The sequence below is a fragment of the Myotis daubentonii genome, chromosome 9 (assembly GCF_963259705.1).
Source record: "Myotis daubentonii chromosome 9, mMyoDau2.1, whole genome shotgun sequence".
Classification (NCBI taxonomy): domain Eukaryota; kingdom Metazoa; phylum Chordata; class Mammalia; order Chiroptera; family Vespertilionidae; genus Myotis; species Myotis daubentonii.
The window spans coordinates 9,623,617-9,644,801 of NC_081848.1; the positions used below are offsets into that span (position 1 = coordinate 9,623,617).

The 21,185-nt window shown below is 55.0% G+C and overlaps 1 protein-coding gene across 2 annotated transcripts in view; it reads right to left on the reverse strand.

Annotated features, from left to right (window-relative positions):
* Nucleotides 1–707: 707 nt before the first annotated feature.
* Nucleotides 708–21,185, reverse strand: part of DRD2 (dopamine receptor D2) — a 64,912-nt gene continuing 44,434 nt past the window's right edge. The window contains exons 2-8 of one of the 2 annotated variants that reach the window (XM_059707915.1): nt 13,953–14,272; nt 8,695–8,804; nt 7,359–7,495; nt 6,011–6,201; nt 4,997–5,083; nt 3,126–3,453; nt 708–1,934 (exon numbers count right to left, since the gene is read on the reverse strand). In XM_059707915.1, coding sequence (XP_059563898.1) covers nt 1,741–1,934; nt 3,126–3,453; nt 4,997–5,083; nt 6,011–6,201; nt 7,359–7,495; nt 8,695–8,804; nt 13,953–14,237 — 1,332 coding nt within the window. In that variant the 5' untranslated portion in view covers nt 14,238–14,272 and the 3' untranslated portion in view covers nt 708–1,740. The remainder of the gene's footprint in view (nt 1,935–3,125; nt 3,454–4,996; nt 5,084–6,010; nt 6,202–7,358; nt 7,496–8,694; nt 8,805–13,952; nt 14,273–21,185) is intronic. The other variant, XM_059707916.1, reaches the window with a different exon arrangement.

Consider the following 21,185-nt stretch of genomic DNA (forward strand, 5'->3'; position numbering starts at 1 on the left):
TCAGGGCAAGTTAAGTGCTCCGAACTTCGGTGCTAAAAATATTGCATTTAGCATGCAAATTATGCCCTGACAGCTCCCGAGCTGGGCCGTGGGTGCCGGCTCCTTGTTTGTCATCACTGCTGTTATTCTCAAGAAGTTGAGAATATTTCTTCTTCATGGGGTTGTTTCTCTTGCTGGGTCATGGCCCCAGAAGGCTCGGAGCTGTGATTGGATTGGAGGCAGAGTGGGAGGGACCAGGCCACGTCCTTCAGGGCCTCCCTGCTTCCTGAACTTGCCCTAAACAGGGCCCTGACGTGACACGGAAGAGGGGCAAGGGGCAGACAGACACAGCACAGCGGCACCACGAAGGCCACCTTCTCCACGGAGCCTCTGCCCTGGGGGGCGAGAGGTCTGAGGATCGATCCTCTAGGGTGCTGGGCCCTGGAGCGGGGGAGCGGGATGTGGGGACAGCCTGGCTTCCCTCTGGCAGCCCCTGTCACTCTGGCGGTTAGGGGAGCCCACGGTGTGCTTGGGATTCCCACGGGAAATGTTCTTGCCTTCATCTTGGCTGACGGCTGAGGGTCAGGGCCACCCAGTAGCAGGACGGAGGGCACTCAGCGGCTTGAGAGGAGAAGGCGGGAGGAGGGGAGACACAGGTACACACACCTCCCTGGTCCTCCAGGGGCCTCTTCCTTTCTTCTTCCCCCCACCCTTTCCTGGAGGGTGTGCAGGGTGCCTCTCCACCCTCCCCGCACAGACACAGGGCTTGGCTGCCTCTGAGGCGAAGGACAAGGTGGCGCGTGCCCATTGGCACCGTGTCCGTCCCCACGGGGCCGCCAGGTGACTTGTCAAAGTTTTATTGGTGTGGAGCATGTGTAGTGATGTTACAGAGCCTGGGGCTGGGGGCTCCCCCAACTGCAGCTTCCCATCCTCCCTCAGGAGGGCCAGGCCAGGGCTCCTCCCTCAGCAGGGCTCCTCCAAGGCCCAGGCAGTGGGAGGGAAGGGGGAGGGAAAAGAGACGAGGCAAAGGAAAAGGGAAGTGGTTTTGTGGCATAGTATGGCAGGAGGCAGCCCCCAAAGAACCTCAGACACCCCCATCCAGGCCCCAGCCATCTTCACCCCTACCCCAGGCTGGCTAACATTTGCTACAAGAAGTTCACCTGAGTCCGTCAGGAGGCGGCAGGGTGAGCTGAGGGGTGGTCTCTGAGGGAAGCAGAGGCTCCTGTCGGCGGGAGAGTGGAGACTTTTGGCTTGGGTTCCCCTGGGGGTCACTCTGTGGTCTGGTATTTACATGGGTGTCCCCAGAAGGAGGTTAGCTGGGGCCTTGGCAACAGCCCTGGTGTGGGCCTCGTGGGCTACGAAGCGTCCATGCCTCCCCACCGTCCCCTCCAGCACAAACCTGTGGGGACCAGGCTGAGCCCAGCAGAGGGCGCAGCCTCCAGCCTGACTCTGGCTCCTGCAACACCAGCTCCCGAGAAAGGCCAGAGTGGGCTGCCCTGTCTTTGGTGCCAAAGAGAAGGGTCTGGAAGTGGGAGGGGAGCTCTGTGAGCTGCCCCTGAGCCACCGGGTCCAGCCCAAGGGCTGGCACCACGCCTGGCTCTCTACACTGCCCTGGCAGAGTGAGGGTATTCCGACAGTGTGGGGCGTGGTGTCGAGCTAACACTACGGGGCCTGCCAGGCAAAGGGAAGTCCACCCCACACCCTCCCGCCCAGGGCTCCTAGGGACTGCGGCCGGCGCCTGGCAGGGAGGCGGGCAGCGGGTCAGCAGTGCAGGAGCTTCATGAAGGCCTTGCGGAACTCGATGTTAAAGGTCGTGTAGATGATGGGGTTCACGGCGCTGTTGACATAGCCCAGCCACGTGAAGGCGCTGTACAGGACAGGCGGGATGTTGCAGTCACAGTGAATGTTCAGGATGTGTGTGATGAAGAAGGGCAGCCAGCAGATGATAAACACGCCTGGGGGAGAGGGTGGGGTCAGGCTGGCCCAGGGCGGGGGAAGATCGCTGGGAGGGCCTGCACTCAGCGGGCCCCTGGATTGCATGCTGCAGACCCCAGCCCAGACCGACGTCCGTCCCACCCACTCTGCCGACTTGCTGGGGTGGGATCCTGGGTGTCAAGGCATCGTGTGCACAGGATACTTTGCTGGGACATTGGGGTCCCTGAGAGGGAGAGGTGCCTGTGAGGGCAGGACTGCCGGGCAGAGACCCTGTGGACTGGAGCAGAGGGTCCAGCTTGAACCCTGCTCAGTCGCTCCCAGCGGCACGATCGACCTGCTGTGACCCTGTGCCCTCATTTGTGAAACGAGGATAGTTACACCGGTCCCACGCACATCACAGAGCTGTCGGTGGGCGTGGAGGTGGCACACACTACCCAGGTGGGCGTGAGGGTGTCATACACTAGCCGGGTGCTACCTGGAGGACAGGGTCACATCAGTCCTTCCTGTTCCCAGCCACCCACATCAATCCCGCCCAGATTTTTGACCTTTAGCATCTGGTTTTCTAAGGGACTTTCATTTGAAAGCATTGCCTTGTGGACAGGGCCCGCTGACAGCCATGCCCTCATTCGGATCGGGCTCTCTCACATCCCTTCTTTAAATTACTTACAACTCTGGTCCCTTAGGGTCTTGGTTAAGCGCAGGGGGACTGAGTTTCCTAATTCCTCGGGAATAGCAATATTAATAAAGATCATAATGATAACGCCTGTGTGCTCTGTTGCCCAGTTTATAAACAGCTTTCCCCACCGTCTACCATTGATGACCACACAGCCTTGAGAAGTAATCTACTCGACTGATGGGACTAGAGGGGAAGTGGCTTGCCGGGGTTATGAGGTTCTGGGTGATGATGGTAGACTGGTCAAGTTCACATGCTCTTGAGTCAGACTCCCTAAGTTTAATTGTGGGTCCTCGTTGGTCAACTTATAGGACCATCCTGAACCTCAATTGCTCCATCTGTAAGCTGAGCATAATTATGGAGTCTACCTAATAGGATGCATCCACAGGCTTGGCCTGGGCCTGAGAAAGTGCCAGTCCCACGACTCGCCAATGCGGGCTGGGAAGAGGGTGGCAGGTAATGGAACCTGCAATAAGGAGCCCCTCCCTCGGCCAGGGCTGGGCAGAGCTGAGTGTGGCCGGCAGCAGGGCCGACTCACCAAGCACGATGGCCAGCATCTGGGTGGCTTTCCTCTCCTTCTGCTGCGAGAGCTTCCTGCGGCTCAGGGTCTTAAGCGAGGTCCGGGTTTTGCCATTGGGCATGGACTGGATCTCAAAGATCTTGGCAATCTTGGGGTGGTCTTTGGCATGCCCATTCTTCTCGGGTTTGGCAGAGCTGTCAGGAGTGCCGTGGAGGCTGTGGTGGGACGCGTCGGGGAGGGTCAGCTGGTGGTGGCTGGGCGGGATGGGGCTGTACCGGGTCCTCTCGGGTGGGCTGGTGCTGGAGAGCATCTCCATCTCTAGCTCCTGGGCTCTGCGCGCAGCCTCCTGCACCAGGCAGAGAGCTCAGGTAAAGCTAGGCAAGTCTCAAGCAGGAGCCACCCAGCCGCACCTGGCCTACCTGGCCCTAGCTGGCCTCGACAGGCCTCCCGGCTCTTCCCTACCTCCCTCTTCAGATGTCTGCCAGCACCACAGGTCACAGAGAGGCAAGGACAATCACCCAGAGGCAGGGCTGTCTGGGTATAGGACCCAGGACCCACAGCAGTCCCTGCCTGTGCGGTCATCTGGGCCCCTATCCCAGAGCAATCCTTATGTGTCCTTGGTAACCACATAACCATTTGGGGTGGGGTTACTACCCAGGCACTTGCAATCCTTATGTGTCCTCGGTAACCACATAACCATTTGGGGTGGGGTTACTACCCAGGCACTTCTTTTTTAATCACTGAGCAATATTTACTGAGCTCTAGCTAAGTGCAGGGTGCTGAGCTAGCTGCTGGGGATAAATTGCTGATGCATGTCCTGGGCCTGCCCATAGGAGCTCATGCTCAAACTGCATAGAGGGCACTGCTGTTCTCCCTGCAGGCTTACCTGCAGCACCTGCAGCAGCCCTCACATGGCTCCATTGCTCTTGGGCCCCCACACCCTCCCTGCTGGTCTGGTCTGGAGGGCCTCCCAGGTTCTACCTTAGGTTCCATTGTTCTAGGCCTCAGGTTCTCAGCCTGAACTGAAATGCAGCCTCTCTGTATGCCCAGGTGGTATACCTGGGACACTACCTCGGCCCCATCCTGAATCCCTCCTAAACGGCTCCTCTGAGTCCTGCTCTTGCTGTGCAGGTAAATGGTAGGGGCCCTGCTCCCTGAGGACACCTGGGCTGGACTCCACGTGTGGCCCTCGGTGGGTTTCCTGAACCACCCAGGGAAGGGGACACCTGCTGCTTGGACCCTGCTGCTACTACCACGGGGGTTTGCTGTGATTCTGCACCTCTGGGCTCTCCTTAGAGGCTGCACTTCACACCAGCCCTACGGCTGCTCAGCTCCCTCCTCCCCTAGTGCCCACCCAGCCTCCAGCCCCAGAACCTGGGCAGCTCACACAAGTGCAAAGCACAGCAGAGGCGTGGATTTCAGAGTCACAGGAGTCTGGGTTCGGTTATGTGCTCTCTCACTAACTACTCAGCTTTAGGGGAGTTACCCAACCTCTCTGAGCCTCTGTTTCCTCTTCTGCAAAACGAAGGTGGACATGACCAATAAGACTTACCTCCCAGGGTTGCTGTGAGGATTTGATGAGATACTAGGAATATGGTAGGTGTTCAATGAATGGCAATAGCCATTATTATTATTTTTATCTTGTTATTAAGGCCAAGTTCTTTCTCCCAAACATTCTTTTGTGTTAGGAGACCTCTCTGGGCCTTGCAGCCTTGAGCTGCCCTGCACATGCCTGTAGTGAGGTGTGTGTGGTGAGTCGGGCCTCCTTCTGTGAGGGAGCCAAGAAGGTGCTTATCCCTTTGAGCAGCTGGGGAGGTTTCTGAGAATCATGGCAGGGATTTCCCTCGAGGCGGGCAGACCGGGCTGTGGGTTCTGGCCTAAGCACTTACCAATCTTCGCCTGTTCACAGGGAAACTGCCATTAGACTTCATGATAACGGTGCAGAGTTTCCTGTCCTCGGGGTGAGTGCAGCTGCCCTGTGGAGTGAGCCAGCACACTGGTCATCACGGGGAGGAGGGCGGGCACAGAGACCCAGTGCTGGGTAGTCAGGCTGGGCACAGGGGCTCAGAGGAGGGCAGGGAGCAGGAGGCTAGGGGCCTGAAGAAGCAATCGAGGTCAGGAGGCAAGAGGTGGGCAGGACGAGAGACAAACGAGCCCTGACTTTTATGGAGCACCTGCCAAGGGTCTGGCGCCATGCTAAGCAGGCTCACATCTCTCTCACACTGAATCCTCAAGACATCCCTGTGAGGTCGGTATTATGAGTCCCACTTGACAGATGAGGAAACGGAGGCTTAGAGAAGTTAAGCAAGTTGCCCAAGGTCACTCAGCGAAAGTGGCAGTGCCAGGATTTGAACCTGATGTGTCTAACCCCCAAGCTCTTGTTCCTTCCATGCCCACATACTGTCTTCCTCGGGGAGGGCTGAGCAGAGAGAATTCACAAGAAATGAGGGAAGGGCGGTTAGAGGGAGACAGAGTGGAGAAGTAGGCAACAGCAGGGGAGGAGGGAGGAGTTGTGTGCAGAAGGGAGGAGGGAGAGTGTGGGAAGTAAGGAGATGGGATGGAGATATCCGAGGGAGGGAAAGGGAGACAGAGGGATCAGAGTGAGGAAAGGAGAAGTGAAGAAAAGAGGAGAGGAGCCCAGGAGGGTGCCAAGGGCTGCTGTGTTCACATAAAGATCTCCAAGCAACGACTTCTTCCAGGTCATTCCCTCCACCCTCCCACCTCCCACTCCTGGAGATCCAAGTCCCTTCACTGAGGTCCAAGCCTTTGAGGTCCAAGCCTGCTCAGAGCTCCCCATCCTGGACTCCCTCCTGCTGCGGTGTCCCAGGTCCCCACTGAGCACTAGATGACCCACCTCAGTGATGGTTAAGTGGGGACCTTGGAGGGGAGGGGGATCTTGGGACCTTGAGTGGGGCCTTCAGGTTGGCCCTGAAAGCCCGGCTGCTGCGCTTGGTGTTGACCCGCTTCCGGCGCCTCCGGAGGACTATGTAGATCTTGATGTAGACCAGCAGGGTGACGATGAAGGGCACGTAGAAGGAGACAACGGAGGAGTAGACCACGAAGGCGGGGTTGGCGATGATGCACTCGCTCTGTTCTGGAGGAGGGAGAGCACCAGGAGGGTGGGTCAGCAGGCCCAGGGGCCAGAGTGTGGCCCCTCCACCAAAGGGGCAGGGCATGGGTACAGAGACTATACTAGACTTCTACGGTGGCCTGGAAGGGCTAGATGCAAGCAAATGCACAGCCTAAGTCAGAGCATTAAACAACCGTGAGCAAAAAGCTAAGCTATGATGGACCGCTTCCAAGTTTTTCCATTAATATTCCCTTACTACACCGGCATTAGTTCTGCCACCTATGAGCACACAAGTGGAGCCAGGATGTTTGGGAAAAATGCCCAATGAAATTTATTTTAAGAAAGTAAGCTATTATTTTAGCCTTTCCTGGATGCTGGAGGGGAGGTCTGGAACCTTTTAATTTTAGGGGCAAGGTCACTGGGTTCTGTTTGCTGAACTCACCTGTGTTCCCAAGCTCCCTCCAGGTCTAGTAGATGTCTGTCCGCTATCTCAGGGCCTCTCCAGATTAATCCGAGCATATTGAGGCCTGTTCCCGCTTCTTGCAATTCCCACAAGAGTTAGCTTTGTACCAACGCTTCATGGCTTCATTGTGCACTATTGCCCTGCAGTGGTCTCCAGAGGCACCCCCGCATTGCTCTTGACTCTTTGACGAGAGTGAGCTCGAGGCCACACCAGCAGGCAGGCACGGTGCTTCTTCTGCCTGAGTTGTTCCAGCTGCCTCGCGAAGGGCAGGCCATGGTGTGCCAGCCTCCAGCTTGTTTCTACCTTTCCTGCCCCAGGGGGCCGAGACCTGGCCTGAGCTCAGCTGGCCCTGGGGCTGCAGCCTCACTACACAAATACCATGGCCAAGAGTGAAGAGGCCCAGTAGCCTCCCCAAGTGTGCGCACACATGCAACAGGAACACACATGCAGTTTGTGAGGTTCTCTGGCCTGTTAAATCTAATAAACAAAGTTGAAAATGGCCAGATATCCTCCTGAATCATTATTCCCACCCCTCACCCAACTCCATTGTGCCCCAGACCATTCATTACTCCTTTCTGGCCCAATCAGGAAGCACATGGAGTCAGGCTTGGCCCAGGAGACCCACCCTGGCCTTAGTCCATCCAGGGTGGCAATCAGGCCCCCATGGAATCCTGCACTGAGGCCAGTTGAGCCCTTGGCAGGCAGAGGCAGGTCTCACCTGTGTTGTTGAGTCCAAAGAGCATCGGACAGGAGATGGTGAAGGACAGGACCCAGACGATGGCAATCATGACAGTGACTCGGCGTTTGGAGCTGTAGCGCGTGTTGTAGAGCATGGGCATGGCCACAGCCGTGTACCTGCAAGGGAACCGGTAGGGGAGACCCCTCACTCCACAACATGCACAACCAGAGACACCCACTCTTTGGGGGTGGACAACTTGTCCCCCTCCATGAAGCCCACCTATTTGCTCTAAAATCAATCCTCCTTCTTGTCCCCAGTTCAGACAGCGAGGACAATGTTGCTGCCCAACTGACTGCTTGATGACTAACTGGCTACCATTAATCCTCGGCCATATTTTACCCCAGTCCCGCCACTTGGATCTCATGGCCTGGCTCTTTGTGCCTTTGAAACCCCACCTACTCCACCTGCGCTGAGCCCACCAGAGATGGAAGTGTTTGTTGATGGACTGGTAGCCAGAACCCTAGAGCCGTGGTCGGCAAACTGCGGCTTGTGAGCCACATGCAGCTCTTTGGCCCCTTGAGTGTGGTTCTTCCTAAGCCTTAGGAGTACCCTAATTAAGCTAATAACAAGGTACCTACCTATATAGTTTAAATTTAAAAAATTGGGCTCTCAAAAGGAATTTCAGTCATTGTACTGTTCATATTTGGCTCTGTTGACTAATGAGTTTGCTGACCACTGCCCTAGAGCAAGGGTTAAGCCCATTCAGCAGAAACAATAACAACAGGAATCATGTATGAACCCTCATATTCCTCTACCCAGTACAGGAAGTGCTGGGTAGAGGAATTAGCTCGTGTCATCTTCCAAAGGGAGTAGGGGTGGGGCCTTTGGGAGCCCATGTGGCCTGTGTGTACGAATCAGTGAAAGGCTCCACAGATACAGCTCAACAAGGTGAGCAGAGCCTGGGCCCCCTGGGCACATGCCCTGTGCTGGACATAAATGCATAAGCAGACACCATACCTTCAATGGGTAGGCATCGTCATCCTTGTGTCTGGACAATGAAAGTAGCATCCCAAGAACCTCCACAATCTGCCCAAGGTCACTCAAGTAGAAAGTGACAGAACTGGGGCTCCAGTCAGAATCAACTGCTTCCTCCCATGTACCAGGCTGTAGTCTTAGCAGCATCACTGTCCATAGGACGTACTTTCCTAGCCACACACGCATGCACCTACACATATGTGCTTGTGTGTATACACATAGGCACACATGCACACAAACACACTGCCTCACAGGCACAAAGCCAGCCACATGGCATCATAGACAGAGCCTGACTCTGAAGGCGAGGTGGGCAGCCTGAAAGTGGAAGGCCTGGGCTCACCTGTCGATGCTGATGGCACACAGGTTCAGGATGCTTGCTGTGCACATCATGACGTCCAGAGTGACAAAGATGTCACAGTGAATCCTGCTGAATCTCCACTCGCCCACCACCTGCGGACAAAGCAAAATGATGGTGACAGAAGAGGGAGATTAGCTCGGGCTCGGTAGCTCGGCTCTCCTGGGGGAGGCCAGGCCACAGCACAGACGGCAGCTGGGGGGGTCTGTGGTCTCTGCCTGGGATGTGGGCAGGAAGAGGGGCAACAAAGGGAGTCACGCCCATAACGTCCAAGGCCCTTGGCCCTGGCCTCACTCTGAGACACATAAAGTCACTTTGTGCCAAGAACTATGCTAGAAGAAAGATGACCAACCTACACTAAGTGCTTCAACTTTTTTAAAAAAATACATTTTATTGATTTTTTTACAGAGAGGAAGGGAGAGGGATAGAGAGTTAGAAACATCGATCAGCTGCCTCCTGTACACCTCCTACTGGGGATGTGCCTGCAACCAAGGTACATGCCCTTGACCAGAATTGAACCTGGGGCCCTTCAGTCAGCAGGCCAACGCCCCATCCACTGAGCCAAACCGGTTAGGGCACTTCAACTTTTTATCTGTAAAACATTTGTGTGATCACCTGAGACCCCCATTTTACCAACAAGGAGACCAAGCCTCAGAAAAGGGGAGTGACTTGCCCAGGCCACTCGGCTCAGCGTCTGGTCCTGCTCTGGCCCATGTATCTGGGGAACCAGGTGGCTCCTTCAGTGCCCACAATGGTGTGTGGCGCAAGGTAGGGGCCCGATAAGTGTCCGCTAGTATCAGTGGCAAAGACAATGACCTGGTAAAACAGGGACGACATTTCTGCTCCTTGTTATACCTGGAGAATGAAGGAAGGGAAGTCTGGGCTAGGCTGTCAGGAACCCCGGAGTGGGCTGGGGAGGGGCTGTAAGGATATAGCCTCGGAATGATGGGATAGGAGGAGTCCAGCTATTCGCAGGAGCATTTTGCCTCCCTTCCCTGCCCCCACCGCACACACTCATACCTCCCCCTTACACACACACACACACACACACACACACACACACACACACACCCATACCCCCCTGCACATCCACACCCCACACCTCCGTTTATATGCAGGCCCCCACGCTCACACAGCGGGCTTTGAAGTCTGGGGCAGCCCCCTCCCCCTCCCTGCGCAGTCAGGACAGGAGATGCACCTGGGCCTCTACCAACAGGAGAAAAGAGGAGCAGGAAAGCCCACTCAGGTGACGGTGACACGGGCAGGGCAGTACCCACGCTGTGCTCACAGCACAGCAGGCTAATTATAACCCTGCTCCTTCTCCGTGCTGCCCTCTTCTCTGCTGTCAGGCAGAAAACCAAATGCTGGCATTTAAGCTCGGTGCCCGGCAGTGCAGCTGCTGTGAGTGTGGAGACAGGAAACCTCTGGTGGCACTGTCCTCTCTCAGGCTCTTGGAGGGCACGTTCCAGGGCCCCTCCCAGGTCTGGGCACAGGGGTCCCTGTGCCTCAGATGCAGCGCTGACCAGGTGGGCAGGGGCTGAATGCCCTGAGGGGGAGGAGGGGATGGAAGGGCTTCCCTGGCATAAACCGAGCCTACCTTTTGGCATCGCTGGGAGAGTTGCAGGCCCCCCTGCCCACATGCGCACCCCGCACCTGCAGCCTCTCCTGGACTAGGATTTTGGGGCTGCTTTCACGGCCCTGGGACCTAGTCTGGACCTTCCACATCCTCTTCCTTCTTTCCTGTAGACCCTTAGCGTGTGCCAGGCTCTGTGCTGGACTCTGGACCCCGGGGACCCTGGTGAACAGGACTGACAAGTCCCCGCCTCCAGGAGCGTGGGCTCCCCGCCCCCACCGGTCTCTCTGGAGGAAACTACGCAGCCTTCCTCCCAGCTTCAGGAGTAACTGCCCGAGAAGGCAGTCAGGGCAGCTGACTCAGACGCTCAGGGGATGTGTTGGTAGCCACTGTCTCTAGAACACCTACTGCGGTCAAGTACTTTGCTCATGAATTGTTCTTAAGGCTCCTAGGAAAGGGGTAGCTTCCGTCCAGTCATGGAGGAGGGAGCTGGGCTGAGTTCACCACTCGGGTGCGGAGCCGGGAGCAGAGGCAGATCCTTGGTGGCATAGCCTGTGCTCTCTCCTATGCTGTCTTGGGAGGCCCGTCAGGCTTGTCCACAGAGGAGACAATTACGTAAAAAACGACTAAATCAACCAAATGTGAAAGGAAAGGTTCTAATCGCAAAGGTTCTGATTGGGGTCCAACAGGAAAAGGGACTTGTCCAAAGTCACCTGGTGATTTAGTAGAGAGAGAGGACCGGACTCCAGGTCCCCTCTCTGCACCTTTGGCCACCACTCACTGATTCTTGCTCACAGGAAGCTGAGACCTACGGGACGGGCCTTGAGCTGGCTGGCTAAATCCTAATGACTAGCACATATGAGGCACTCACTATGTGTCAGGCACTGTTCTGAACACGCTCACTCCTATCTGTGGCATGTGACAGCAAGCCTCTGAAGCTAATGACATGGCTGCCACACCTCAAAGCCTCCAGCACCCTCCCTGCATAGCGCTGCACACTTCCTTCTCTGCCTGGAGTGCAGGTCCCGCTCCCTCCCCTGGATGATTCTCTGACAGCATCCCTTCTTCCTGCACCACATTCTTGTCCCCACATGCCAAGTCATATGTCCCTGCAGCGTTCCCACAGCTCCTGTGGGGACAGCTCTATTGTCACGTCCACCAGACTGCACTGAAACAGCCCTCATGCTCCTCGCTGATGGCAGGCCAAGGCTTTGGACCCCAAGCAGGGGTAGGACATAGAATTGCTCACACATGTTGGATAAGTGACTGACCAACCCTGTGATCTGAGTCTGCTCCCTTCCCTGCTTACCTGGGACACGACAGGGAGCCCCCCTCAGAGGCTGAGGCCAGGGGACAGGGCAGACAGCCACTCCCTTCCCTTGGGAGCCCTCCAGGAAAGGGGCCGCGTCGGGGATGGAGCCTAGTCCTCCTCCCACTCCAACCCCAGGGTGCTTTCCATGTGCCGAGTGGCACAGACAAGGCGCAGGCAGTTCCACATCAGACACATGCTGACACGGCAGGCTGCTGGAGGCATTTACTCCACTGGGAATGGGGCGAGATGGGAATGGGGCGAGATGGAAAGTTCCAGACAACAGAGGGTGCAGTACGTGGTTGCAAGAACCCTTGGACAGGATGTTGGGATAGAGTGAGACTTTACTTGGGACGTTCTCAAGGGACAATAAGTAGCTGAGACCATGTCCTGTGAGTAGGGCTCCCTGTCCAGCTCTTGTTTTGGAGGAGACTCTGAGATGCCATTCCCCACCCTGCCCCCCGAAACACCGTGCTTTCCCTTAAACAGTGGTGAACAGGCACATTCAACATACCTGTCCAGGGACTCAGATAGCCAGGAGCCCCAGGACAGCCCATGCAGAGATTCGGCACTACCGTAGAGTGTGGTGGGGTGGTGGGGTGGTGGGTCTGAAGCCCCAGAGCGCACGCCCACAGCCCCGGGCAGAGCACACCTCACTCTAGGAAGAGGGTGCCTCTCGCCTGGGACGGGTGGGTCCTCTGTGGGGAGGGGCTGATATCTATGGCCATTTCATTTGAATACCACTGTCACGGCTGACTTTTACACAATGCTGGTTACATGCCAATTCCAGGATAAGCACCTTTTCTATAGTTACTCATCCGATTCTCAAAGAGTGCTGAGAGAGACACTATTATTATCGCCCCTCTGTAGACAGGGAGACTGACACAGGGAGGCCATTTTCCCAGGTGGCCCGAGGCCAGGCCTCCCTGAGAGTGAGTAGGAGGGGACAGGCCTGTGAAGTAAGGAGGGCTCCTTGGGGACAGGACCCGCTACAGACCCGATGAGCAGAGTCTGGGGCCTCACACACTGGGGTCGCGGAGGAATGACCCTGGCCTGTGGCACCTCTATCTTTCTGTGTGGTTTTGTCTTTCATTTGATCCCTTTGGGCTCTTGCTCAGCACTCCCTCAGGCCCTTGAGGAAGCTCCAGCCTGTTTGGACTGTGCTGAAGGATGATGGTGTGGTGGCCACAGGAAGCACAGGGAGCCCCTGGGAGAGGAGTGGGCTTTGACCGGCCTCCTCCCTCCCCTCACCCTCTCAGCTTCTTCTACTGATGTCCTCCTCTCCCTCAAACCTGCCAAGGGCTCATATTTTCTTTGAAAGAAGGGTTTGCCCCCGGCACAGGTAACTCCTCTCTCTAGCCCAGGGCCAGAAGGAAACAGCTCGGGCATGTGAATGGCCAGCACTGGCTCTTTCCTGGCCGCCTGGTCAGACTCCTCTGCACCCAGACTCCACCCGGAACCCCTGGTGGAGAAAGGGGCAGGACCCAGCTTGTGCCCACTCACAGCGCCCAGGCCCTTCCACCTCTGCCCGCCAGCTCTGAAAAACACCCACCGGGAGGTGGGTCCACTTGGGGACTTCTTATCAGCGCTTCTCCCTTTGCTGTGTGATCTGGGTGAAGACAGGCACCTTCTCAAAGCTTCTGCTTCCTCTCTAAAGCGAGAAGAGCAGCATCGGCTCCCAGGACCAGCATGAGTATTTGTGGAGTCTGGGGCTGAACATGCCTGGCCCGGTGCCTGGACCACAGACAGCTGCCCACTCACTGTCCTGAGGCACAGAGCTGGGCTCTGTCCTGGCCGAGCAGTGGTGACTGGTCCTTCCTGAGGAAGGGGCTGCAGACAGTTCCCAGAGGCCTTAAACTTGGGGCAGAGGGAAGGGAGGAGGAGAGCAGCAGCCCCCACTTTTGAAGCAGGAAAGAGGAATGGAGAGTTCAGGCCTGGAAGCAGGAACAGTCTATCCTTGGGGGTTCTCCTCAATGGCTCCCACTTCCGCCGGGCCGATGAACATTCTGGGGGCCAGACACAGTGCCAGCTGGGCCCACCAAGAGGCCACCTGACTTCTGTGAAATGGTGATAATACTTTGGTCTCTCGGGGGCGAATGAAGACACTATTGGAAAATGGTGCGTTCAAAGGACTTAACACAAGGTCTGGCACTCAGTAAGGACTCTGCACCTGGTAATTGGGATTTTTAAGAAGACAATCTACCCATTTCATGAGAGAAAAACTGAGGCCAGAGTGGAGAGGAGACAATCTGAGAAAGCACCAGGCAACCTGTGGGTAGAAAGCAGTGAGAAGCTTGGGCCGGCGGCCCCAGCATGGTGTTCTCTGGAGAAGGTGCTGAGTGAGGCGGGGCCCAGACCTACCTCCAGGTAGACCACCCAGGGCATGACGAGCGTGGCTACGAGGAGGTCAGCGACGGCGAGGCTGACGATCAGGTAGTTGGTGGTGGTCTGCAGTGCCTTCTCGCGGGACACGGCCATGCACACCAGCACGTTGCCAAAGACGATGATGAAGATGAGCAGGGTGAGCAGCATGGCATAGTAGTTGTAGGGGGGCTTGTCGGCCTTCCCCGCAGACCCGTTGAAGGGCCGGCTCCAGTTCTGGCTCTCCAGGTCGTCATCGTACCAGGACAGGTTCAGTGGATCCATTGGGGCAGCAGGGCCACCGGGTGGCCGGGCTCTGACTGGAGAAATGGACACAGGGAGTGAGCGGGAGGCCCTCCCAAAGCAGGCCGCCTCCCAGGGGGGACTCTGGAGCTAAAACCAACCATTGGAAGTTAACAGAGAAACTCTCTAGCCTCGGAATGATAACTTTTGTATCTAACAATTTTCTTAAAACATGGTGGCCTGCTGCCACTACTCTGCTAGCCAGTTCTTGCAGATGGTAAAATAAATAAATGAGCAAGTATAATTTTTGAAGAAGTATAATAACATAAATGAGCTTGAGAAGAGCTGGCCATTCATTATTCATTTATTCAACAAACATATATGAAGTGCAGCCCATGCAGCACACACCTAAGGCAAGTTAGAGTCCCAGCTTCCAATGTTAGGAATAGAAATATGCATTTCTTCATCTTTGCTCCTGTAAATATTTACAGAGCATTGCTCTACATAGTGCTAGAGACATAGGCAGGAGCAAAATGTACATGGCTCTCCAGCTCACAGTCTAAAAGAAACAATGGCCAATTAATCACACAATTAAATCTGTGAGTGGTCAGCTCTAAGAAATGGAATAGGGGAGAGATACCTAGCCTAGTTTAGAGATTTAACAAAGGGTTTCCAGAGGAAGTGATGTTCAACAGACACCTGAAGGTGTGTAGGAATTAGCCAGGTAAAGAGTTGGGAGTCAGGGGAGGGTCCAGACATAGGAGTCAGTGGACAGAGCTAGAGAGCAGGTGTCAGGGTGGAGGCCCAGAGAGAGACTGGGACTAGCTGAAACATGGAGGGACTGGGAATGAGTTAAACTGGGGAGGTTGTAATAGGTGCGATCATACAGAATCATAGGGAGCCTTAAGGTCATACTATAGGGGCCTTAAAGGGGTTTAGACTTGAGCCTAATGGCAGCGGAAACAACATGATCAGAGAGAAGATGCTGATTGCTGTATAGAGAATGGAAGGGTGGGCCAAGTAAGGTGGCAGGACACCAGCTGGGAGGCTGTTGCAGGAACCCCAGCAAGAAATGATAGGTCTGCACATGTGCACTGAGGAACGGGCGCCCCACCCCAGGGGGGAAAGACGACCTGAAAGAGGCATCATCTGAGATGAAGCAGGAGGAGGACTTAGCCAGGCAACTGGGTGGGGGAGATGTTCCAGCCAGAGAGCACACAACACAGTGCCAAGTGGCAGATAATTCTGTTGGCTGCAAGCGTAGGGTCTGACAGTGACACTGGGGAAAATTACACTGAAGGGCCATTCATGGGCCAGACCTGGCCTTGTCAGCGTGGGAGCTCCTGAAAGGTCGAGTGCAGAGGGCTGTCTGGTGCGTTAGAGGTCAGGGCTGCTGCATGTAGAGGAGAGCGTGGAGGGGAGGGAGGTGTGGCTATAACTCAGCTAAGAGAGGTGGGGGTCCAGGTGAAAGAGTGGGGATGAGGCTGCAGAGAAGTGTTCAGCTTCAGGAGCCAACCTGGAGGCAGAGTCATGGCATTTGGTCACGGGGTAGGTGGGGTGAGGGCACTGGGGCCAAGCAGGGAGGGAGCTGCCGAGGATAACTCTGCCTCTCCCCATTGGGTCTGGGCTCCGAGGAACGGGAGCAGCGGCTCAGAGGCAGTCGGAGGGCTGATGAGCTTGACAGCCTGTGTTTCGGTTGTGACTGAAACATAATGCACATATAATAGAGTCGGCTTTCCTGCTAACAAAAGTGTTCCTATTTCACACAATGGAATTAAATTTATCAGTATTTCAAGGCACTCCACACAAAGCACCATGATTTCCAGGTGCTATGGAAATCATTTATGCCATCCTCAAGGAATGTTAACTTTAAAAACCAAACCAAGCAAAAAGATGAAAAAGAAACAAGCAATAAGGCTTATTTCCCCTTGGGAGGGAGTAAAGAAAAAAAAAAGAAAAGAAAAAGGCAAGTTTGTTCTTGAACCATGGGTGCAGGATAAAGGTGCTGGCCTGGAAGATCCAGTGCTCCCAGCCCACCTGCTATATAGTCAGCAACTGTAATACCAATTGTTGTATTTCCTAAGCTCCAAGACAGAAGCATGAACACAAACAGCAGGGTGGTGATTGCCAGAGGAAAGGGGATGGGTGGGGGGCTGGGGGTGGGGTGGGGGGGGGAAGGAGGCCTAATATAAGGTGACAGGAGATTTAACTTTGGGTGGTGGGGACACAGTGCAATATACAGATCTTGTAACACCTGAAACCTATATGTTCATGTTGACCAATGTCACCCCAATCAGTTTAATAAATAAATAAATACTTTTTAAGAGACAGAATTCAATGTAATATGCACCACTGTTTCATGTACCACTAGGAAATAAAAAAATGCCATCAAACCCTAACACAGCTCTCAGATGGGGTCAAGTGTAAAATGAATTCTGATGTCAGAGACATTAAAATGCTGGCGGGGTGTGTGTCAACTTGGGATGAATGAAAAACAGTGACCTCCTGGCATTTTATTACTGGCATTTTCCCTCAGATACCTGCCCTTGCCCTGCCCCTCAAGCTCCTCCATCCAGGTGAATGTTGCCTCTGGCAGCCGGGGAGAGCACCAGGTAACCTGGCCTGGTCCGGGCTCCACAGAAGCCAGGTGAAGTCAACGCCCCTCTGGTGTAGGTGGGGAGTGCCAAGGCCATGCAGCAGCCAGCACCTAAATTTGCCAGATGCTCCAAATTTCCTGTGTGTTTTTTTTCTGGTCTTGCTTTAAATGAAGATTGGCTGAATGTATAACCCAAGATGAATTATTCTTAACAGCCATAAGGCTTTTCAGATAAATAAGATCCCAGTATTTTACTTTGTTGTTGTTGTCAGAGGAAGTATTTCGATTTGGTGTTATGAAAATACCAACCTCCATACACCATCTGCCTTCATCTTCCTCCCAGGTGGCTCCTGCTTCATGTGGAAAAGCTCTAAATCACAGTCCCCAATCATTGAGCATTTAGCTAGTGCCAAATGTATACATGGTCACTGCCATTTCTTAGCATTTACTAATTTAGCTATGCAGTCCTATCTCCTGGGAGAGGAATGGATGATCTAATTCTGCTGCTGTGCACACGCCCAAATTCATATTTTGGAGCTCTAAGTTGTCCTCTTCCAAGATGATGGTATTTGGAGGCGGGGTCTTTGGTAGGTGATTATGTCTAGATGAGGTCATGAGGGTGGGATCCTCGTGATGAGATGCATGTCCTCATAAGAAGAGACACAGGAGAGCTTGCTCTCCCTGTCCCTGCCATGTGAGCACACAGCGAGAGACAGTCATACAAGCCAGGAAGAGTCCTCACCAGAAACAGATCATGATCTCAGCCGTCCAGGCCCCGGACATGTCCGTTGTTTAAGCCATCTGACCTATGGCATTTCATTATGGCAGCCTGAGCTGTCAAAGATGCCTGCAGATGCCAGGCTCACTCTAGCAAGGGCTGCCTCTCCCCCAAGGTCCCATCTTCATCTTCCCTATGCAGCAAAGGGGGCAGCTGCTGCTCCCACCTCACCCTCCCCAGGCCATGCTCACAGATGGGCTCCAGGCTCTGCTTTCTCTGTTGCTCGGGTGTGTGGGAAACAGCAGGGAGCCAGGAATATGGGAAACTCCATTTGTGGGTGGCCTGCAAGCCTCAGGCCATCAAAGTACCTGGCCCTCACCTGCCTCCAGTACTCATCGCCCTGCCCCGGCTCAGAAAGGCAAGGGTCTACTGAAAGATCTTCTAGAATCATCCACTCCAGTGGTCAGTACTCTCCATCAAGTCCTCCCTCACACCCGGCCCACCTCCAGCCTGCTGTGGTCGCAGTGTCCTCAGAGCCTACACAGCAGCTTTTCAGCAAGGTGTCTGCAATGAACCGAGGAGCGTGGGGATACCAGGGCATGTGGAATGTGGAGATACGTTTCCGGCCTCAGGCTCCTCTGCCATTTACCCTTAGTGCCTTACAGACGGGCCAGTTTTCTGTGTGTGCCCAACTTGAAAATTTGCTAGCTCTGGGGCTGGGATGGAGTAGGGAAGTAGAAGTTGCAGGAGAAGGCGGGCTGCTCTCCCAGTCACACCCAGCCTGCAAACAGAAACGGCTTGTCCCGAGTATGCTGGACGAAAACCCCTTTCAAGCTCCACAGTTCGAGGCTGACCACTAACGCTGGCTTTTTCTTTCAGAAAAACTTGGAGGCTATTGTCACCCTCGGGCCCCAGCCTGGTGGGGTGTGGACAAAAGGGCCCATCTCTTAGGGCAGCCTGGAGCCCTGGAGGAAAGCTGGCTGGTCCCAGAGGAGAGAGGAGAGGATTCCATTAATCTGGTTGCAATTTGATTCCACCCTCCAGCAAGACTTTGGGGCGCAGGGCCCAGAGGTGGGGCTGAGGCACCCTCAGTGCAGCACCAACTCCAGCAACCTGGTTCCTGTGTGCTGCCTCCTCTGGAAGTTTGGCATTTGAAGGAATCAAATTGTCTAATTAAAACTGAACAATCCCTTATCAGGCTGGATGGCGGATGAGACACTGCTGTCTTAAACACATCATTTTCCCTTCTTTTCTGAGACTTGAAGCATTTCAGCGAAAAAGGAAGGGGGGTAGCATTTGCATTTCAAAAGCCATTTGTTGGAGAGACCTCATTTGGATGGGAATGGGACTAAGTGGGGAAGGGCTCCTGCTAGGACCCCCTAATTCAAGCCACCCCTGCTCCTCTAGTCAGAGATCCAGGCTGTGACTTGGGGGTGGGCCCTTCCCCAGCTCCCCCTGCGCTTTAGGAAGAAAGAGTGGGAGGGGGAAAGGGAAGGGAGGAAGCATCATATTCCTTCCTATTCCAAAGGGAAAAGGAGCAGAGTCACTGAACAATGCCTCACTTACTGCCCAGGAGGGCTGCCCCAGCAGGGGACAGAGGAATAGGACCTCGGGCCTCAAGCTCCCAGAGCTCTAGGCTGGGCAGCCTTGGGAAGGCCTCTGTGGTGGGCAGACAGGGACAGTCCCATCTTACCTCCATGGTAAGGCCTCCAAGCACTGGGGCTGGGAATGGAAGGGATGGTGGGGAAGGGTCTGTGGGGAGGAGGAAGAATGGAGAGGAATGTTGGGGTGGACAATAGGGGAGACTGAGGAGTAGGGGTGGGGCAATGGACACTGTCACTTCTAGGATCATCCTCCATTTCCTCACCCTGAACACCTTTCCCAGCGTCCCAAGCCAGACACGCAGGCAAGTGGGGTGGTGAAGCTAGACGTCTGGCTCAGGCACAGGCAAGGCCCTGCTCCCAGTAATTCCTTGGCTCCAAAAGTTCAGGGGTTGGTGGGGATACCCTCCCCCTCGCTGCTATGGACAGACGTGGACTAGTGGGAAAACTTGCCCTCCAATGGCCTGGCGGGGGGTGGGGGGAGGAGGGAGGGGGCTGAGGAGGGTGAGTGGGAAGGACTAACACCATCCCCACTTCATGCCCCCTCCAGGCATAGCAAGCCCACTAGTCCAGCTTGGCGTTCTGCAGGGCAGCTGATCAACAGCAGAGCTATGTGATTTGTGGGGAAATTATCTGGGTTTCCTCAGAAAGTGTAAAACAGCTTGCATGAATCTCTTCCATTCTTAGTCTCTGGCTTTGTCTATAGCCCCATCCAGCTGGAACCAGGAGGATGGACACAGGCTGGAGGGCCCTCAGTGGCCCAACCTGAGGTTCATAACCCAGTCACCTTCTCAGAGCTATCCCCTACTCGCTGAAGTTTAATACAGCCAAGCAGCCTGAGCCTTGCCTCCCACCTCGCAGCCAAGGAGCTCCCTCGGATGCCCATTCAACTTCCTGTCACCAAAGCCACAAACCAACCAGCATAGGCACCCCAGCTCCCTTCCCCTGGGTCCCAGTGACCCACTCCTGACCAGGCCCTGTCCTTCCACCGGGGCTCAGGATTTAGTCCGGACTGATGTCCTCCTCCTTCTCACCCTTCAGGTCTGCCCCTTCTCCAGGGAAGGCTTCGTGATGCTATAGCTCAGAGCTGTCCTCTTGCTTCACACTCTCACAGCACAATGTGCTTCTCGGGGCACTTGTCACGGGTGTAACTAGGTTATTATTTGTTTAGTGTCTGTTCTTCTCGCCAAACTGTGAACTGCAGCAGCAGAAGAATCGTACCTAGAGGATGAGTTCTAGTGGCTCTAGAACAGGGGCCATTTCCCCCCCCCCCCCATGCTCAACCGGTACAGAGCTCTCCCTAGACATGACCAAATCTTGGTTTCTTTGGTCTCATGCTGACTACTCCTGAGATCCCACCCCACCACAAAGGTCTGCGGGCACACAGCATGGGGCAGTTGACTTGTAAATGCTGGAACTTTTGCGGAGTGGCCTCAGACCCAGGACTGGCACCAAGTGGTATTCAATCTGGTGAACACCACTCGCCCCTACATGGTAACTCAGTGAGGACCTACCTCATGCAACTCGAGTGCCACCAGAGGACCTTTCAGTGGCTGGGCCTAACCGGAAGCTGGCAGGTAGGAGCAGGTGGAGGCAGATCTCAGGGCGCTTTCAGCCTTTTGCTGACCTTCCCCTAGACTCAGTACTAGGGAAGCTGGCCTTGGTGTGCAGCTTGGTCCTTCCCATGCATGCCAAGGCACAGCAGAGACAGCCACAAACCACACATTGCTTTGTAGCTGTAAACCAGTTGCCCAGGGCCAGTCACAGGTAGCATCTGACATTGACCCGCACCAAAAGGCCCCAGAACCAACACACCCAGTGGCCAGCTTCAGTTAATATCAGAGCAGGATGCGATTAGCTTCACAAGCAGCATATCCAGAGGGAGATCTCGGCAGCTCCCACCCTGCTAAGTAAGGCAAATTCCATTTCATGTGGTCAGCACCTGCACAGCAGCTTGTTCACTGTGGTTGGGGTGGATCCTCACAGTCAGCCACCATGAGGGTTGACACCATGCACAAATGGGCCAATAGCAATCAACACTCAATTACAATAGGAGGGCTCACATAACCCACAAA